General features: G+C 38.8%; 1 protein-coding gene across 1 annotated transcript in view; it reads left to right on the top strand.

The window, feature by feature from the left end:
• The window catches only part of LOC122077580, a 60,938-nt gene that overhangs the window by 22,615 nt on the left and 17,890 nt on the right, over nucleotides 1-20,433 (top strand). Inside the window, exons 5-9 of the mRNA XM_042643552.1 lie at nucleotides 2,513-2,602; nucleotides 7,760-8,239; nucleotides 8,372-8,479; nucleotides 18,413-18,543; nucleotides 18,643-18,775. Coding sequence (XP_042499486.1) covers nucleotides 2,513-2,602; nucleotides 7,760-8,239; nucleotides 8,372-8,479; nucleotides 18,413-18,543; nucleotides 18,643-18,775 — 942 coding nt within the window. The remainder of the gene's footprint in view (nucleotides 1-2,512; nucleotides 2,603-7,759; nucleotides 8,240-8,371; nucleotides 8,480-18,412; nucleotides 18,544-18,642; nucleotides 18,776-20,433) is intronic.

Below are 20,433 nucleotides of genomic sequence, written 5' to 3'. Positions count from 1 at the left end.
TAAGAATGCATATTTGTATGGTGATTTACTTGAGGTGGTGTATATGGAGCAACCTCCTGGATATGTTGATTGGAGGGAGAATCCTCAGAAATTATTCAAGCTTCACAAGGCGATTGGTTTGAAGCAATCACCAAGAGCTTGGTTTGACATTCAGCAAAATTATTACTGGTTATGGGTTCGCATGGTTTTACTTTGGTCACTCTGTTCATCGTAGGCTCCAACGTGGTATTATTGGTTGTTTTTGTTGATTATATTATCATCTTCGGTAATGATTTTTGTAGGATTGAAGGTGTAAGTCTACGTACAACAACATTTTCAGATGGACTTAGGTGCATTTTTTGGGTACTGAGGTTGTTCACAGCAAGAAAAGTGTTAGTTTGTCTCAGAGGAAATATTTGCTTGACCTTTCTAAAATTGACATGTTAGGTTCCAAACTTTGTTGATACTCCTATGGATCCTCATTAGAAACTTGTTTGTGAATGTGAAGATAATGAGTTTGCAGACAAACATCAATATAGGAGATTGGTTAACCGAAAGCAGCCTTTGGTACTTAAGTAGTTAAGGCGAACAACCCCCCTGATAGAAAGCCATTTGCTTGTTGCCAAACCAAACCATTCGCCTTTCTTTTGAATCAAAGTAGGGCGAGCAGAGCGTACCCTTATAGATAGGGCAAAAAAGATACTCAGCTGGGCCTGACATATCGTTTGCAACTGGTGTTATTAGCCAGTTCGGAGAAACCTAATCAGGCTCGTTGAGAGGCAGCATGCTGTATTTTGAGGTATCTTAAGGGTGCTACAGGAAAAGGTATCGTTTATAAACCTCATAATGATATTGATCTTGTTGGTTACTTTGATACCATGTAGCAGTAACAAAAACCAGCAAGGAAGAAGAGCTATATCTCAATAGCAAGGTATAATTATAAAATTTAAATAAAGTCAGACACATTATTGTCCCTTAGTAGATGAGTCACTACTCATATAGACATATACCCTTAAAACCCTATGGTACCACTAAACTTAACAGTTACCATTTGGCTGGCTTTGAATGTTTCATTATACGTAGGCCACATAGGTGAATATATGAAGAAGAATTTGGAAGGAGCACCATTGAAGTATTTTTAGGAAATGAGTGACACTGTTGTGTAAACAGAGTATCTGTTACATGTGGTGTTGTTGGAAGGTCCTTTGGTAGTTAACCGTCCACCTTAAGACCCGATGACATATGGGTTCTCAGTGAAAAAACTATTGAGGAGCTTTATATGTTTCTAAGAAACTCATTTTATATTCTGGGGTAGGTTATGGGGTTGATATACAGAAGATTCTCTGGCTTGGTTATAAAAAGAGCTTGCAATCAAGCTGAAGTACTCTAGGAAGAGAGTGGTAGGTAGTGATGTAGCCTTCACTTAGAAATTACTTATGGATTTTGGGTGGAGAGACAAATCAACTCCAGGGCAAGTCAGAAGGGGGAAGTTTACAAAAAAGGGTTAAGGATGATTTCAACACACACAATTGAGAGAAATTGGGTCGAATATGCATGGTTAGATGTTTCCTTGTGCCGAGATGAAATGAAGAATATGATTTGAGAGAAAAACTACAAAGTAGATTTGGCACTTACATAGGAAACAAAGGAGGTGAATTTTGAATTTACTAGCAGATTTGTTGGGTTTTTATGATATGGGTTTGTATGTATGATATTTAAGCGGTTTTAAAAGTATGGGGTTTTATTTAGGGGTTAGGACTTCGGATGAGATGTGTTTCAGTATGGGACAATGATGAGGTTGAAGAGATGGCTAAGCCTGCTTAAGTGTTTTGCCATTTTCACTGTCAAGATTGCTGAAAAATAGGTGTAATGAGATAGAATCCCTAGAGATCTGAGTATCACCAATGACTGAAAGGGAAGAATATGTGGAAAATGTAAAGGAAAGGAGTTTAGCTGATTGGAAGAGACTTTAGTGTTATGAAGAGTGGTTCTACGAAAAGAAGCGTAGATATGATCATATGAAGCAATAACATTGATATGAATCAAGGTGGGTTTAATCGATAGGAATGACTTGGTTGACATACCAATGAATGGGCCCAAGTACCCTTGGTTCAACAATCATTGTTTGATAATATTAGATCAGATTTTGGTATCAGGGAATGGAAAAAGGGCCACAAAATTATTTGTAGGATGTCATGAATTACTGTATTTTCATTTATAATCTGGCAGTACTTAATGAGATATGGAACATATAGAGGTTAAAGTGCTAAACTTTTTAAGTTTGAAGTTGTTGTGTATACATTCTGTTCTTATTTTCTTGAGATTATTAAATGTATTTCATAGTTTCCTCAATTTCAAGAACATTATTAACAGTTAACTGTATGATTTCATTATCTGGTTTAAATCTATCCCCTCATGCTTTTACAGTTTGGTTTGACTTTGGCAGCTCTGTTTAGTATTTCTAATTGCATTGATTCTAACTTTTTTACAAAAAAAGAATATCTGAGGGACCAATTGTGGCCTTTATGCAAAGATTGCAGGTACTGAGGCTGCACGAGGACATCGTGGAAGTGCAAAACTCCGTGTGGAGGCCTTTTTAGCAATTCGAGTTCTTATTGCTAAGGTAATTTTGTAACAAAATGCAGAAGCTACTGAGATACATTGAGTCTATTCTTTTTTAAAGTTCTACAATACATACTTTGGGATCTATCACAACTTTTCAAACTCGTGCAAGGCTCACTGCCTTAAAATGATGAAGTGGGCTTTGATTATATGCCTGAGTCACAATTTTAGTCAGAATCTGGAAAGAGTTTCAGATGTAAAACATAGCCCAAGATGGGTTATATGCAAGAAAAAAACATGTTAAATGTCAGAACTTCTTCTCTTATCATTTCTCATGGTCTATGGGACTCTCTCAACCTAATTTATTATCTATTCCAGACCATCTCATAGAATGAGCTGAAGAGATTTGAGCCTTTGAAATTTTATGACTTCCTCTCTTGTTTGGTGGCAACATATTCTCTTCCCCATAGTTGAACCTATATCATCTGGAGTAAACCACTGACCTTTTCTTTTATTTCTCATGGTCAATGAAAAGATAGTTCTATTATGATAAGTTACATAAAGTGCAACAATTGAGCTAATCCAATTTCTAGAGTGTAAAAAAGAAAAAGAAAAAATGTTAAAAAAGGGCCACTAGGGTTAAAGAGACTTGTTCATTCTCCTTAGGATGGAATTGCTTCTATTGAAAAGGTGATAGTTTCATCTCTTTAAATTTTTACTGGGTGATGCTCCAATCATCAAAAGTGATCGAGTGTCTGATATATAATTTTTTCCTGTGGGTGAAAACTCATCACAGTGCTGCAGATCTGTCCCTTCCATTCCATCATCCCAACATATTCCTGACTCAAGGTACCGCTTATCAGATTTTCTTTCCCTATTCCATGGCCGTGATTTGATGAGATTTTCTGGACTGTAGAGGGTGATCATTCAACACCAATAGCACCAGGCGATTTTATACTGCTCCTTATATTCTTCCAAGGTTAAGCTGTAAACCTTCAAAATCAGTCAAAATCAGTCCACTGTAATGTAGGCTAATCGCAAACCAGAAAATTCCAGCAAGAGGTTCATACAAAGATTGCAGAAACAGAGAATATAGTCCAGAAATAGGAGAGGATTTATAACTCTGACCTGATGGCCGACTGCAGACGGCAGATGGATATAGCCGGTTGGATGACTTCCTCTGCAAAGACAGCAGAGTATATCGGGCAAAGAAAGGTGTCCCACAGTCCTTTATAGCTATAAACCTTGTCGAGTATTAGTTAGAACTAGTAGAATAACTCTCCAAATTATCTTGGAATATAGAGAAGTGGTCGGATCAGCACATTCAATTCCTAATGGCACTAGGAAAACAGGTCTGCTGCAGCTCTGGAATTAAAAATCTAGTTACTGGACTCAGAGTTTGACATCAGAATTCCAGATGGAAGTATACCAGAAGCCTGATGTAGTGAATTTGACACAATTCAAATCACTAACCAGAGAGAAGTATGAAGAATAAAAATTTAGAAGAAAACAGGATTGCCGCAGATTAGAAAAAGTAATAATAAGAAATAGCAAGAAGAATAGTAGAACAGAAGAGGGAGGATAGATCACACCTGAGAAGTAAGATGAACAAAACTAGAAGTAGGAGGGAGATCAGATCTGGAACACCAGTCTCTTATACACAACTCAACAGCTCCAAAACTCTTGAAAAAAAACTCAAAGTTCTTTACTCAAAACATGTCTAATTGACGGCCGGGGGGGGGGTATATATACATATAAACTTTTAAATTTCCTAAACTTGCTCATATAATGACTCCTAAATTCCTAATCATTTTCTTTCTTGGACTTTAAGTAAATAGACTATGTAAGGAGAGAGAGATTGGGGCTGCCCTCCTTCATTCATTAAATAAAATAGCTATTACTAGTCCTACTAGGAATAGGAAAGAACAAGAACAAAGTAGGATACTAATACTAATTGCTTGCTTCTAACTATACTCAGTCCTAATAGGACTAGGACAGTATTAATAGGACTAGAAAAATCCAGAGTCCTAATAGGACTAAGAAAAACCCAAGGGAGGAGTCTGTGACTTGCGCTAGAAGTCGCACTATACTCCTCCTTTCTCTCGATAGACCTCTAACAGACTCAAAACAGAACTCTTAAAAGCTATTTAGCATCCTAACCAAACTCAAAACACTTAAGGCACTACTATTGTGTACTGACCTCATCGCCGATTGACCAGAGTAGGGTCTTGTTGAAAGTGGGCTTTGCCTTTTCTATCGGGTTTTTTGAGCACAATATTTTATTAAAAAAAAAAAAAAAAAAAAAAAAAAAAAAAAAAAAAAAAAAAACCATTCTTGGGCATGTTTCTCAAAGGAGGTTCTTGGGATGACTTTTTGAACCATTCGTTTCTTAAGAATAGAAACACCATGTTGGTTACCAAACACTTTATTCCATGTTTTTGTTCCCAGATGGAATAAAGAACATAAAAGACCATCTTGGGAAAGTTGGGTGGAGAGCCATGCCACTACTGTTGTTTTGTTAGATGCATCAAAATCTCAAATGAAAGTTCAGTTTCAATGGGACCCAAGAAGCACAAATGATCTGGCTAATGATTTGATGAAACAAGGGGTTGTATGGCCTTGCGTATGTTTTGGGGATGATATTCGTTCGTAAACTTGGGCTTCTGGTTGTGTTTCTCAGGAGGCTGATTATCACTAGCTTGTATTGTTACTTTCTTCTAACAGTAAATTGTTATTTATTAAAAAAAATGTAATTATGTGTCTTAATAATGATGGTGGTAAGTTGTATTTTAGTTATCTTGCGCTTCAATTAAGCCGGACTGCCAGCGTTTGTCAGGATTCTCTTGAATCATAGTGATCTACAAGTTAGGTCATAGTAGGACAATGGGAATCGAGTGTCTTCGAAGAGTGCACACTCTTGTTGTCTGGAGATCATCATGAAATTGGAGAAATTCAAATTATTTGGTTGCTTTATTTGTGGATTCTTCCTTACCTTGTGTGAATTTCTAGGTTCCTGTGCTTTTTTTTTTTCATTTTCTTTCGCTTATTCTTTTATTATTTCTTTGCAATCCACTTTTCTTGAATCAATCAGCCACCATTTACAGGCTTTATGATGCGGGGATTCTTAATCCTCAAGGAATATTGAACCATTATTTGGATCTATTTTCATCCCCTATATTTGGGTCAGTTTTTGGAAGATCAAATACTTTTTGATTCATGTGAGTACCATATGAGCTTATTTTTTTAGCTTCCCGAGGAGATAAAGATCTTGCAAATCAGGGTTGTTTGGGCATAGTTTTCAAGGTGTCACCCAGGAGACTAGGTGGTGCTGGGTTGCGCAGGGCATGAGGTCACCCTATTCTGTTGAATATGGTACTCGCTTAGGTGGGAAAGGTGTCACCTTGTGCACTGTGCGCCTTTGTGAGATTTTGACCTAGATGTGGCACTATATCCACTGACCTTGTTTTTCTATTTTTGAATGTTATCATGGGTTTAGATGCTATTGTGTACCTATATTACAATGCAATGGCATATTGACATAAACTAGGACATTGCCGAGTAAGTTATGAAGTACAAAACCTAAAACCAAAAGATAAATTTATGATTCTTTCTATCCATGCTTTAGTTGACTTGGAGTTGCTTAAGTGGGTAGGCAAAAAGGCGCTTGCGCCTGGCTACCGGCTTGGCTAACCGTGGTAACCTTGATAACTATGGTTTTTGGGATGCTATAGCCATGTTACTAAAGGGATATTTTGGGATGGGAATCCTGTTCTTAGAAATAAAATGATAGGAGTTTCTAGTTCAGTTTATGTAGAGTCTAGTAAGTTAGGGCCTGCATAATAACCATTTCATTTCTTTATTTCTCTATTTTTTTCTTTTGTTTATGGGAACAAAAAAGAATAGAAATCCGTTGGCCAAGGCTGGTTCTTTTTTTTTTTCCCCCAGGAATGAACTGGGGCCAAAAGGTTGTTGGGAAATAGAAAAAAGATGCATCTCTTACACACTTCTCTATCCCAAAAATAATAGGGGAAATAGGGGGTTGTTTTTAATGAGCATATGGTTAATTTGATGGGCAAAAAAGTAATTTCATGTTAAAAAAAAAATCTTCAATGCAACTTCAACCACCACCGCCACCACCACCATCGCCACCTCCTCCAACTTCCACTGTCACCGCCACACCACCACCCCCACTCCACTATGACCACGACCACCGCCGCCACCACCATCTATGTCAAAATTTTGGGTATTGAATGACATTTTGTAAATTTATATAAGTTCCTTACACAGAAATTAATATGCGTTTAACAGACACATTTCTATTTCTTTTTCAGCCCTGAAATAGAAATTACTACACGTTATCAAATGCGTTTTTTGCCTAGAAATATGGCCCAGAAACAGAAATACTAAAAGTCATTTCTGGAAAGTAATTTAGCCCAGAAACAGAATGGTTATCATGCAGGCCCTTAATGTTGGGGGAGGGTCATCTTTTATTAAAATTTTGTACAGGCCACCCTAAAGAGTGAGATTATCATCTTTATCCTATGGGAGAAATTTTTTTATAGGGTCTTGTGCGACTCTGTAGCTTTCATCCACATGGGTGGTCCTTAGTGACTATAAAATTATCAATGATACAGTATGTTGATTGGAAACAGTATTTTAGGTTATTATGAAATTTACGTGAGTATAAATATAATATTTCAATCAAACACCAAAGGGAGAGTCTTGATTCAAAAAGATGGAAGAGGACAGGTTGTTTTACTGCCAGATGACAGTGTCTGGCCTTCCTATGAAAACGGGGAAAGAATGAGGTTTTTATGATTTGGGTGGGTTCATAGCTTATGTTCTTTAGAGCAGGTAGGAATTCGGTTGAGGTAAGAAATGTCTTATGACTGTCTGTATTGTAGTCTGTTTGTAGCATTTGGGTCAGAGTCCACTGGAATGGCAACTGGCAAGAAGTTCATCAAAGTCATTGAACTTTTGCTTGAACTTTCTTCTTATATTTCAGATACACCATACACATTTTGCTGATAACTGTGAAAAATCAATTTAGTGTTGTAGGAATTTACAATAAGCCAACTGTTTTTTGCTCAGATGAAATAAAAAAATGAATGGATAGTAGCAATCACATTGATTTGGTCGAGGTCAATCCTCCTTGTCTGCATTTCTGGATTTTAATTTTTTTTATAGATCATAATGTTTCATTCTGGACTTCTCGCAGGTTGGTACTGCAGATGCACTAGCCTTTTTCTTACCTGGAGTTGTTAGTAAATTTGCAAAAGTTTTGCACGTTTCAAAGACAATGGTAAGTGGTGCTGCTGGGAGCGTGGAAGCAACTGATCAAGCTATTAGAGGTTTAGCCGAATTCCTTTCGATAGTTCTTGAAGATGAGGCAAACGTATGTTGCCTTGATATGTCCACAACTGATATTACTGGCTCCAATCCAAACAAAGACAAGTCTACCCAATCATTTCTGGAGGCACTTCGTCATTTGCCTACCAATAATACTCTTGATCTGACTGAGAGAGGAGATTCAAATGCCCAGGAATTCAATATTGTGACTCCCTTGGTTGATTTGAAAGAGAAAAGCAATGTCAAGACAGCCAATGCTTTGGGATCATTTTATGTGAGTCGCACAAAAGATTGGATCAAGGAAACTTCTGCTCATGTTGATAGAATGTTGGGTGCTACTTTCCCCCATGTATGTTACTTCTGTTTACATTCTTAGTTTTTATTTGATGTTGTTATTCATTACCTTAATCTTCTTGCTTATGTTGCAGTCAAGCTATTGTTAGTTCCCTACTGAAGTTCTAAGCAATTGGTTTGTTGTCAGCTTGTTGTTCATCCTTCAAAAAAGGTGCGGCAAGGCCTTCTAGATGCTATACGAGGGCTCTTGTCAAAATGCTGTTACTCACTCAAGAAGAGTAGATTGATGCTTATGGTGAGTGAGGAAAACTTCTTGATACGATTCAGCATATTGTTTTGTAGTTGAATTACTGCCTTAGGTCACATGTATTGACATGATACAAAACCCTGACACCAGTTTTGGGTCAGTACGAATGGGATGTCCTTGTGTCCTGTTGTCTTAATGGTTTCTCATATAAAATGATTTTACCTATATACATTTCATTTATTGGTTTCATTGTTGCTCCAAATTCAGTTTCTTATTCATCCTATAGGGGCCTTGCTGCAACTTCTTAAGTTCTTTTCAACTTTCTGTGTTTTGGCTGCTGGAAACTGATTAATCGATTATTTTAGTCCTTAATTTGTCAATTTGATTTATGTGTTTGCCTTCAAGATTAGTAGAATGAAGACAGAGTATATGATGTATAATTTTAGTCACACCATGACGGATAATGACTTGGTGAAATTTGAGGAGAGAGATATTGCGAAGTTATTTTTTTAGATATCCGTGGCCAATTATAAATAGAGAAGGTGACATAGAGGATGTTTCATAGAGAATGAAAGTGGAATGGATGAAGTGGAGAGGTGCGACCGGAGTTCTGTGTGACAGACGTATTCTTTAAAGCTTAAATGAAAGTGTTATAGGACTGTTGTATGACAGACTATGTTGTGTGGGGAAAGAATGTTGCGCAGTTAAGAAGTGCCATATTGAGAAGCTATGTGTAACAGAGATGAGAATGTTGAGATGGATGTGTGGTAAAACTGGGAAGTTCAAATAAGGAATGAACGTAATCAATGACAAGCTTCGAGGAAGTCATCTGAGGTAGTATGGTTATGTTCAACAAAGGCTTGTGGACGTCCCAGTAAGGAGGAGTGATCTGATTCCAATTGAAGGAGCTAAAAGAGCTAGGGGCATGCCTAAAATGACCATAGGAGAGGTTTTGAGGAATTAATATAAGGCTAGTTCACCCTAGGTAGACAAACCCCATTATCAACAACTCAACAACCAAAACACCCATATCTGATTACAGAATTGAGATAAAAACAACTCTTGAAATTTCTGCAGAATAAGGGCTAAATATGAACTCAGAGATTAGGGTAATTAGAGGACTTAAACCTGAGAAAATTGGTCCAGAAATAGAGTAGGATAACCCACTAAAGTCCTTCAGCAGAGCAGCAAGTTACAGCAACAAGCTGGAACAAATCTAGCTGAAACAGGGTTTCGGCCAGACGGAGAAACCTTGCGGCTCCCTTATGTCTGGCCCTTGGGGGCTGAAATTCTGATCAAAGGGCCTTCTTTGGGTGGTCTTCAAACCCCTAAAAGAGTGCCCGAAGTTGCTGGACAGAAAAGGAGAAAAGGGCCTTATCGATTTGCTTCCAAAACCCTGACAACTTTGAATCGATTTTGGAAACTTGGTGGCTGGTTTGTAATCTGATCTTCTACTATGCTTCGGGTGTTCAAGTAAGCTTGAAACACTGTCAAATCACTCTCTCACAGCAGCAATCAATGAAGAAAATAAAAGAAAAGAAGAGGAGGATGAAAGAAGGATAGGTGTGGGTAGGATAATGGCTATCTCAGCCTGGGCATCCCACCCGCAGCTATCTCAGCTGTCTATTCATCCTTTCTCAGGAGATGGAAGCAAACATAGGCTGCAAAATTCTTCATTAATCAATTGTCCAAAACTGTTGCAGCAGCCTCTCTTAAATAGAGAGCTAAAAATTACAAATTAGAAACTGGTTCCCAAATTAGAAACTAAACTAGAAAGGAAACTAACACATAATAGCAACTAATCTCTAACCTGCAATTTTAGAAAACATAAAATCAACTGATAGGGACGATCTTTGACCAGTCAAAACAAAGAGAAAAAATTACACCTATACCAGGAGATTGCAGGCCACAAAAAGGAGTTTGTTTTGGACAGCTGTAAACAGGCTGGTTTGGTGGCAGTTGTTAGGGGCTTCTAGGAGTCCAAAACTGGAAGCAAATATGCACTAACAAAGGGGGTATCCTATGCTGGTTGATGGGCTGCTGATGTGAGCAGCATAGGTCAAAAAAATGAAGGGGACCAGCTAGGCTTGAATCAGCCCAAGGCTGGCTGGTCTTCTTCTTTCTCCTGCAATAATGAAGACCATGATGGGGATCTATATCAGGAATGCCATGTATACTTAAGGTCTTGCCCATAATTGTAAAGTTGTTGCCTAGGTGACGACTAGACGTCGAGGCGGCCTAGTTGGAGTCTAGGCAACTCTCACCTTATTGTATTGGCGCACTACTGCAAGGCACAACACTTATTTACGTCAAATATCCTTTATATAAACATTTACTTAAGATATTATTCATAAATAAGAAAATATCCTCTATTTGAATCCAATAAAACAGTTTAAAATCAAATTCTAAAATGATAAAAAGTTCAACCCCCCAAATCCAAGAAAAAAAAAAAAAAAAAAAGAAAAAAAAAAAAAAAACTGAATTTTCTGTTGTTCAAGCGATTTTCAATTTTCAATTTTCAAACGCTGTGGGTTTTCTCAATTCTGAAAATTTCATAAATCTTAAAAAATTGCTAAAAACCAAAAGTGCGGTAAAATATCTTTGATTTGATATCCATAAAATTATTTTTCATTTAGGTTATTCTAACAGCATTCACGCATTGTAAAATAAGTTTGATCGGAACATAAATTTTTCATTAAAACTCAGATTCAAGTAATCGTAGACTTGTTATTGATGACGTAAGGTTTTGCCTTTAGCATGAAAACCAAGGATGAGGGTTGGGGATCAGTCTTGGTGAACACTGATTTATCCCGAGTTGGATTGTTTTATTCAATGTGCAAAAGATTGATATTGATAGTGATTGGCTAATTGTTTGTACTACAATGTTGGATCCCTTTTGATCTAACTTTCTTGATTCAGATTGGGAGATCCAGATTGAGATTGCATAATGCTTGCAACATTGATGGGAAGACACCCCAGTTAAGATCTGTTAAGATATGTACCACGATAGGGGGAGTGTCCTTATTGTGGTTTTGTATCATGCTTTATGTTTTATTGTTAGGAGGGGTTAGTTGTCAGTAGGTTAGACGAAGTAGACTAGGTTTCGTATTTTGATTGTGATTGTATCTTATACAAATTATTGTAAATAAGATGAACAACCATGAGAGGTTTATTGGCTGAATCTATTGTGGTCAGCACAGCTCCCCGTTGGTTCTCGACTCTTCTTCTCCTCTACAGTTCCTGGTTTGTTAGGCTCATATTTTTTACATGGTATCAGAGACATGAAGAAGAAGAAGGAAAACAAAATTCTCGATGGTTTACATACTATTGTTTTCTGATTCTCATGCTGGTTGTGTCCTTCATTTGCTGAAGTTCACTGATGCTCTCATTTTTCGTGGGGCATTTAAAGGCTGTTTTACACCTTTCGGTATTGCTGTCGGTATTTGCTCTCTTTTGCATGATCATCTATGTTGCTGATTACATCTTCAATGTACTGTGCTGAAGTACTGAGAAAAGTTACCAAGCCATGCTTTCTTGATCTGTTCTCTGGATCTTTTAGCTCGCATCAAGCTTTTTTTTTTTCCCCTCTCATTAACAGTTTCAACTCTTTTATTGATCCTAGCTAAGGCATCTTGAATGGGTGATCGGGGGCTCTTTGTATTCATCTTCTGCCTTCTCAATTCGAGGTTGAAAAATTCCTAATAAACAATGGGGAGTTTCAATGTGGGTGCGCCAAAGTGGCCTGTATCGGTCTAGATCGGATAGGAATACCCCTTGTTTCCATTTAAAAAACTTTTTTTTACTAACTTTTTACCCTTAGTCCATACTGATACACCGTATGGTATCAGCTGCCGATACCGACCAATCTGATCCAATTCCTCAAACCATGCTTACAGTGCAGCCCCACATTTTTTTTTGGGGGGGGGGCTGTTTGTGAATGAAAACTTCATTAGCAAAGAGAAAAAGAATGCAATAACCCGTAAGAAGGGGGAAAAAGAAAGAAAACAAAATACAAACAGAGTCCAATCCTCAAGAGAGGGGGGGCCTGAAGAAGGAGGGAGGAAGGCCTCAGCAGACAACGAGGAGTTCATTGGGGAATCAATACAAGCAGCGGAAACAATAGAAAGTTTTGCTTTAATGTCAAAGGAGATGGAGTCCCAATTCTAATGAAGAGGCCAAGAGTGGGAGCTCCATTTCTTGAGATTTCGGTCCATCCAAATATGATTGATGGCGGCACTGAAGGCAAGCTTTCCTACAGCATCACAAATGGAAGAACCCGCAAAATATATCTTCTCAAACCCAATCCCTTTGGAAGGGGAGAATACTACTAACTCCTTGGCTAACATTTTGCAAGCATCCCTTTCCAAATGGAGGAGAGGGGGCAAGCAAAAATGAGGTAATCAACATCTTCAACAGTGTTCCAGCAGAGGCAACTTAAGGGCCAAACTGATACCTAACAATGGATGAGAATAGACTGCATTGGAAGGCAGTTGGAGAGAGCTCTTTAGATGGTGAAGCTTTGCCGAGGGATATGGAATTTGAACCAGACAAGCTTGCACCAAAGAACATGGGGGCCTGGCCCTGAGTCTGTATGAAATCTCAAGCCACCTTAGAACTTAAAGTGCCTGGAGGGATAGTAGACGAGACAAAATGGGGCTTGTAGCGTTAAAAGGCAAGGCACACAATAGAAAGCATAGGGGAGCAGCCTTGGGGTGGGGAGGGAGAACTTCAAGATTGAGGATGTCAACGACCGTTGACTGCTTGGAGAGATCTGAACTATAAATAGATCTTGCACTGACTGAGTGAATGAGAACTCCGATCGGGTGCCAATGATCAAGCTAAAGGGAGGTGTAGGCACCATCATCAATTTGAGAGCAGATGGACCCTAGTACGGTAGCCCAAACCCAAGAATCATAAGCCAATACAAGAGCTGTCTAAATAGAATCAGTACAGAGAAGACCTGAGTAGATCTAATCAACCCAAATACTCTTCTTCTTGGTCACAACCTTCCAAATCTACTTGATGTAGCCACCGAAGTTGACTTCTTTTATTCATCTCAAACCAAGGCCTCCCTCATCCTTGGGAAGACAAATAGTAGCCCAGCTAATGGGGTGAAAAAATCTAGAGGAATCAATCCTTTCCAGAGGAAGGGAAACATAAGAGATTCCAACACTTTGATGATGAATTAGGGAAATCCAGAGATACTAGACTAATAGATGTAAGAGGACTAGAGAATAGGTCTGATGAGAACCAAATGGCCCGTAAAGGAGAGCAACTTGCCTTTCCAAAGCTGGAGGCTTTTCCGGATGAGATCTAACGTGGGAATGCCGTGGTGGGCAAACAATCTTTCCGGAATCAGAGGTGAACCCAAGACTTGACTGGAAGATGACTTATAGAGAACCCAGTCTAATCATTCTCAGGGTAAGGCTGAGTAGTTCTTGCCTCCCTTCTGTAGAAACGCAACCATAAAACGATGCAGAAGATAATGGAAAAATAAGAACAAGCAATGCACATAGATTTACGAGGTTCGGAAAGATTGCCTACGTCCCCGGTGAGATGAGATCTTGCTTCACTATCAATGGAGAATAGGGTTACAACGCTCGTCCCTCACACCTCTCAGTATTGTTTGCATTATAAAGAAAGAAACCCTCGCTACAAATATATTACCGCCATGCCACCGTCTTGCCTGTTAAGGCACTGCACCAGTACTCCCTGGATTAAACTGTGACGAAATACAAGACATCGTATACCAACAATCTCCACCTTGGCTTTAATTCTGTCGAGCCTCCTATAAAGATAATCTGTAGACATCTTCATCTCTGCACCTCATCAGAGGTACAAACCCGCACCTATTTGGTGTGTCCCTCATCTTCAACAGTGAGTAATATTAATCAAGTCTAGACAGGACTCGAACTTCTCTGTAGTAACTGGCTTGGTAAACATATCTATGGGATTTAGATCTGTATGAATTTTTCTCAAGTGAATACTGCCTTCTGACACGAGCTCCCTGATCTTGTGAAATCTCACATCAATATGCTGTCCTTTCATGAAACACCTGATTCTTTGTAAGATGTATGGCACTCTGACTGTCACAATGTAACACTGTACCTCCTTGCTCTAACCCCAACTCACGAACCAGTCCAGCTAACCAGACTCCTTCCTTGGCAGCCTCAACTGCCGCCATGTACTCTGCCTCTGTAGTGGACGATGCAACTGTAGACTGAAGCATCGCCCTCTATGATATAGGTTCACCAGCCAATGTAAATACATACTCTGTAGTAGATCTCCTCTTGTCTAAATCACCAGCATAGTCAGAATCAAGATGACCCACCAATTCTGTGGAACTTCCCTTGCCACTGAACATAACACCTATATCTTTTGTTTTGCTCAAATATCTGAAGATCACTTAATTGCATTCCAATGCTCATTCCCCGGATTACTCATGTATCTGCGAACAACACTGACTGCATGAGACAAATCTGGCCTGCTACAAACATAGCATACATGAGACTCCCAACTGCGCTGGCATAAGGGACTTGAGACATCTGCTCCACCTCCTCCTGTGTTGTAGGGCATTCTCTTTCAGATAACTTGAAGTGGCTAGCTAACGGAGTGCTAACTAGATTAGCCTTTTCCATATTGAAACGCTCTAGCACCTTTTTAGCATACCTCTTCTGAGTTACCCATAGTTTACCTGCATTTCTATCTCTAAGGATTTCCATGCCAAGGATCTTCTTAGCAGCACCAAGATCCTTCATCTCAAATTCAGCACTCAACAAAGACTTCAAAGAGACTATGTCATGTTTGTTCTTTGCAACAATAAGCATATCATCAACATAAAGCATCAACAAAATAATGGAATTATCACTTGACACTTTATAATAAACACAACTATCATACTCACTTCTTGTGTTGCCAATCTTCATCATGTGAGAATCAAAGCGCTTGTACCACTGTCTAGGAGATTGCTTAAGACCATAAAACGATCTCTTAAGTAGACAAACATTATCTTCCTTTTCCTGCACCTTGAAACCTTCAGGCTGCTCCATGTAAATCTGTTCCTCCAAGTCACCATGGCATTTCTTCACATCAAGCTGTTCAAGCTCCAAATCATACATGGCCACCAAAGCAAGTAGTACTCTGATTGAAGTGTGTTTCACCACTGGAGAGAATATTTTATTGTATTCTATCCCTTCCTTCCGTGCATAGCCCTTGGCTACAAGTCTGGCCTTATACCTTTCACGCTCCTTCTCAGATGCTGTCTCTTTCTTACGAAAGACCCATTTACATCCAATGATTTTTCTTCCTTTGGGTTTTTTCATAATCTCCCAAGTCATGTTTTTCTGCAGAGACTCTATTTCCTCCATCATAGCTACCATCAATTTATCATGTTGCGCATCACTTAATGCATCATGGTTGAAAGATAGATCTCCTATACCTACAGTGAGGGTATAGGCAACAATGTCCTCAAACGTGTATCTCACAGGTGCTTTGTGAGTACGCTTCCCTTTACCCTTTGCTACAGTATAGGAAACTTCTATTGCTTCCTGTTGTCCTGGTAAGTCACTGAATGACTCATTTTCTCTTGTTGTTTCTGATTCACCTAACTCCACCTGCATAGTAGAACCTTCTTTATTTTCACCAACTGTTTGTGAATTGCATTTTGATTTCACCATATGAGACTCATCAAACACAACGTCCTTGCTAACCACAACTTTTTGTGAATTTGGATCCCACAACTTGAATCCCTTTACGCATTTCTTAAAACCAAGAAAGATGCACTGCTTAGACTTTGAGTCTAACTTGGAACGTTGCTCACTCTCATGGGCATAGGTTGGACAACCAAATATTTTTAGAATGGAATAATTTACTGGTTTTCCTGTCCATACCTCTTCGGGAATTTTACAATCAATCGCCTTTGATGGAGACCTGTTGATGAGGAAACATGCCATATTCACTGCTTATGCCCAAAATCTCTTGTTCAACCCTACATTCAGCCTTATACTCCGAGCTCTTTCTAGAAGTGTTCTATTCATCCTTTCAGCTACACCATTTTGCTGTGGTGTCTTTGGAACTGTGAAGTGACGTGTAATCCCTTTAGCTTTACACAATTCTAGAAATGGCTTGTACGTGTACTTCCCTCCATTATCTGTTCTCAAGTACTTAATTTTCTTTCCTGTCTTCCTTTCTACCTTAGTCTTGCGTTCCTTAAATTTAGTGAACACCTCACTTTTATGCTTTATGAAGTAGATCCTGACTTTTCTTGAGTAATCATTAACAAAGGTCACGAAGTATTCTACCCCATCTTTAGATTTTGTTGTTGAAGGACCTCCTACATCACTGTGTACATAATCAAGCACCCCTTTACTCTTATGTTTTGCAGTTTTGAAACAGCGGGACCACCGTCCTGCCTGTCGAGGCGCTGCACCAGTATTCACTAGATTAAACTGTGACGGAATACAAGACATCGTACACCAACACCTCCCTCCCCCCACCAAAAAAAAAAAACCCTCACATAGGGAGCCTTGTGCATTGGGTACACCCTTTTTTCAAGGTGAAAGACCCCAGCCATGAATGATAGATATTTTTTAGGGTTGATGCAAAGGCCCAAAAGTTCTTCAAAGAGTTGTAGGATAGACAAAATGGTCTCTAAGGAATCAATACTAGCTAGGCAAGGTGTTGTAAGACCTCATGTGGTAGTTGGGTTTTTTTGAATAATTTTCTTCCCATATTACTTGTTTGGATACATGGAGAGTTGATCCTTTGTTGTTATTGTTTACCATCTTTATTCTTTTCCAATAGAATGTTGTTATTTATTCCCCTCCCCCGCCAGGAAACAAATTTAAATAAGTAAATAGGTAAATAAATAGAAAGTGAAGAAAACTTTCAACTATCAATCCATAATTAATTCTGCCCCATAATAAGTCATTTGAAAATTATCTGTTTAGATCCCGTTTGACTAGCCCCCACCCGAAGCGAATTTTTATTTAACTCGAAAGAATTCTAAATCAATTAAATAACTGTTTTATTTAAGCAACTTGATAAATCAAACTTAATTCACTTTTTCCTCATATAGATCTTTAAAAAAACCTAAAAGAAAGTGAAAAGTAAAGCTAGTAAGACTCTTTCAGCTGTTCCTATTTGGACTCGGTGAATTTAACCAGATGAAAAGGCTCTGCTTATATGTTCCAGCCCATGACCAAAAGAAAAAAAAAAAAGAGAGACCAATAATTCCTCTCTGGGATGCAGCTGCATCAAAGGACAACATTGTTTTTGAGCTGTCCCAATCTTTCATCAGAAACCAACCGATTTTGCATGTCCTATGAACTGTCATGGCCCTCTGAGTCTCTGTAATGTTGTCTTGTGCTGTTTATTAAGTTTTGGAATACCATAAAGCTTAAATGTGACTGTCAGCTCTCTTTGGAATTAGCTTGTGCTGGCTAGGTATTTGAAGCATAAGCTTTTGGCAGAAGGGGGGGGGGGTTAGAGGGAAGCATAGTTGTCAACCAGGCCCCTTTTCACCTTCTAGGGTTGCCTAGGCTTCCAGCCCCCCGCCAACGGCTTGGGTCGCCTAGTCACCTTGAGAACTATGGGGAAAGCAAGAAAGGAACTTTAAGCTTTTTGGCATGAAGACTGAGAGGTGTTTGGAAAAGAAAAATATTGATTGGGGTTAAAAAAATTTTGTGCAACCTGGAATATGTTCATCATCTCATGTTATTTCTCAATGGTTTTAAAAAAAATTTCTTTCTCATCTGTCTTTTTGTGCTAGTGATTGTATCTCTACTCATGCTTGACAGGGTTGTAGGGCTAGAATCTGAAATTTTGGTGTTGGACTAGTCTAAACTTGTTAATTTGATGTGGACTATTGATTAAATTTAAGTGATATATGTCATCTTGTGTTATTAGCATCTTGAGGACAATATTCTTTTTTACTGCCAGTAGGTTTATGGTTTATAGCTTATCAGTCTATTGTTCTTGTAGGAGTGCTTATGTGTTCTGGTTTGTGATAATTCGGAGGAGGTGTCCATGGCTGCACAGGAGTTCCTTGAATTCTTATTCATTTCAGGTGAAAAAGATCTTATGGAGAGTGAGATTGCTGAAATGTTTGGCAGGTTGGTATTTCCTAGATCTGGAAATTGACTTATTATTGGGCTCAACATGAACATTTTCCTTACAGGAGAGTTGACTTTTTGAGTTATGTACTTCAACAGGCTTGTTGAAAAGCTTCCAAGGGCTGTGCTTGGAAGTGAGGAAACAGTAGCAGTGTTACATGCTCAGCAATTACTAGCATTGATTTACTATGCAGGTCCTCAGATTGTCGTACACCAGCTTCTTTGTTCTCCAGTAAGTGCAATGTACTTTTTTACTTTTGTAGCAATAAAAAAATAAACAACTGAAGCAGAATAGGAGATGAGAAGAAGATATAGAAAAGAAAGAAGAAGAAGAAGAGGGGAGTGATCGAGCCAATAAGAAGGAACTGGCTCTCGGTTAGATAGAATGACCTAACCGAGAGCTATAGAGTCATTTATAATAAATAAAAGGGAAAATTACTTGGATACCCCGTGTGCTATGGCCCGATTGCTTGACACCCCAAAAGTTTGAAAATTTTACTTGAACCACCCTTGCATTTTAAGATTTTTACAACTAGCCCTTGTCCGTTAGTCACCGTATAGTGATGACGTCATGGGTTTGGAAAAACTTAAATGCCCAAACTACCCTTTAAGGGTGTGAATAGACTCTTATTCCCTTTGACTGAAACAAGGAAGAATTCCCTTTCATCGCTGAACATCTCCCCACCGCAAACCTCCCTCCTCTGTGGTGATTTGCAGACGCTGAAGAAGTACAAAGCCCCAGCCTGCGATTGTGATCTACCACCGGTGAAGAACGAAGCCACGTCTTCTCCGAAAACCTAACCTGTGATCATCCACCCTCAAACACTACCGCCGTTCACCACTAATCGAAACCCTAAACTGCAACCTCTCTCTTTCTTTTCCAATGGAGAAGAAATGTTCAATTTCAGCCTTTCTCATCCGTCATTCTTTAGCAGGAATTCATCTTTGGATTAGCAACTGTGTTTTGCAAAGTTGATGGCAGGGAAGCCAACTTCCCAAGCAGATTCTGATTTGAAAAGAACGAAATCTGATTTGGACTATTTAAACTTTGACTGGATTGATCAAATTAAAAAATTTTATTCTTGAAAACTAATATTTTTGAGGATCCATTGTTAGGATTCAAGGAATTGGGATCTGATCAGCTGAGTGGCTGGTTCAGATCGGCATGGCAGAGGCTATGTTCATACTTGTTACAGATTCAGTTTTATCTTTTTGTAAACAGAGCATTCTCTGCTTCATGTATGTAGTTGCAGTACGAGGTGTGAGAGATGGAATTTTGACTAATTATTGTGACTCTTTACATATATGCTTTCTCTTTTGATCTTCGATCTGCTTTTTTGAATTACCCAATAAATCTGACCTCAGAAAAAAATTAAAGCTTTTGGGATGATGAACAATGTTGACTCTAGAGTCCAGCATCCAGACTACCCCTATCTCCTCCATCACCCAAATTATCCAGACACAATACGCTCCTCGGTGTTTTTCTTCCTTTCACTTTCACTTGAGCCGAATCTGAAGCTCCACCTTACTCCATTTGCAGTTCCTGCTCTGTTAGTCTTACCAGAAGAAGAAGAAACGGAAAAACAAAAAATTTCATGGAAAAATAAGAGAATTTATTAACCAAGAAGCAGCTTGCAGGCATTGAAAGACAGGAACTTGAAGCTGCCCAGTTGAGGGATCACGTTGTCCAGCTGTAGAACAGAGCTTCCAAGGTCTCTTAACTCTCTTGTTCTTCGTGTTTTGTTTCTGGGTTTAGCATGGAATGAAATCCACTCTATTTGTTTCGTTGGATTGGGAACGGATAAACTCCTTCTACTTGCTGGAAATTTTAGTCTCCTTCTTTACTCTTTAATTTCACCTTCGCCAACGATGGATATGGAGCACTGCCAA

This window comes from Macadamia integrifolia, chromosome 4, assembly GCF_013358625.1.
Source record: "Macadamia integrifolia cultivar HAES 741 chromosome 4, SCU_Mint_v3, whole genome shotgun sequence".
In the NCBI taxonomy this organism is placed as follows: domain Eukaryota; kingdom Viridiplantae; phylum Streptophyta; class Magnoliopsida; order Proteales; family Proteaceae; genus Macadamia; species Macadamia integrifolia.
The sequence above is the reverse complement of the archived record's forward strand: the minus strand, read 5'-3'. Positions and strand labels throughout refer to the sequence as shown.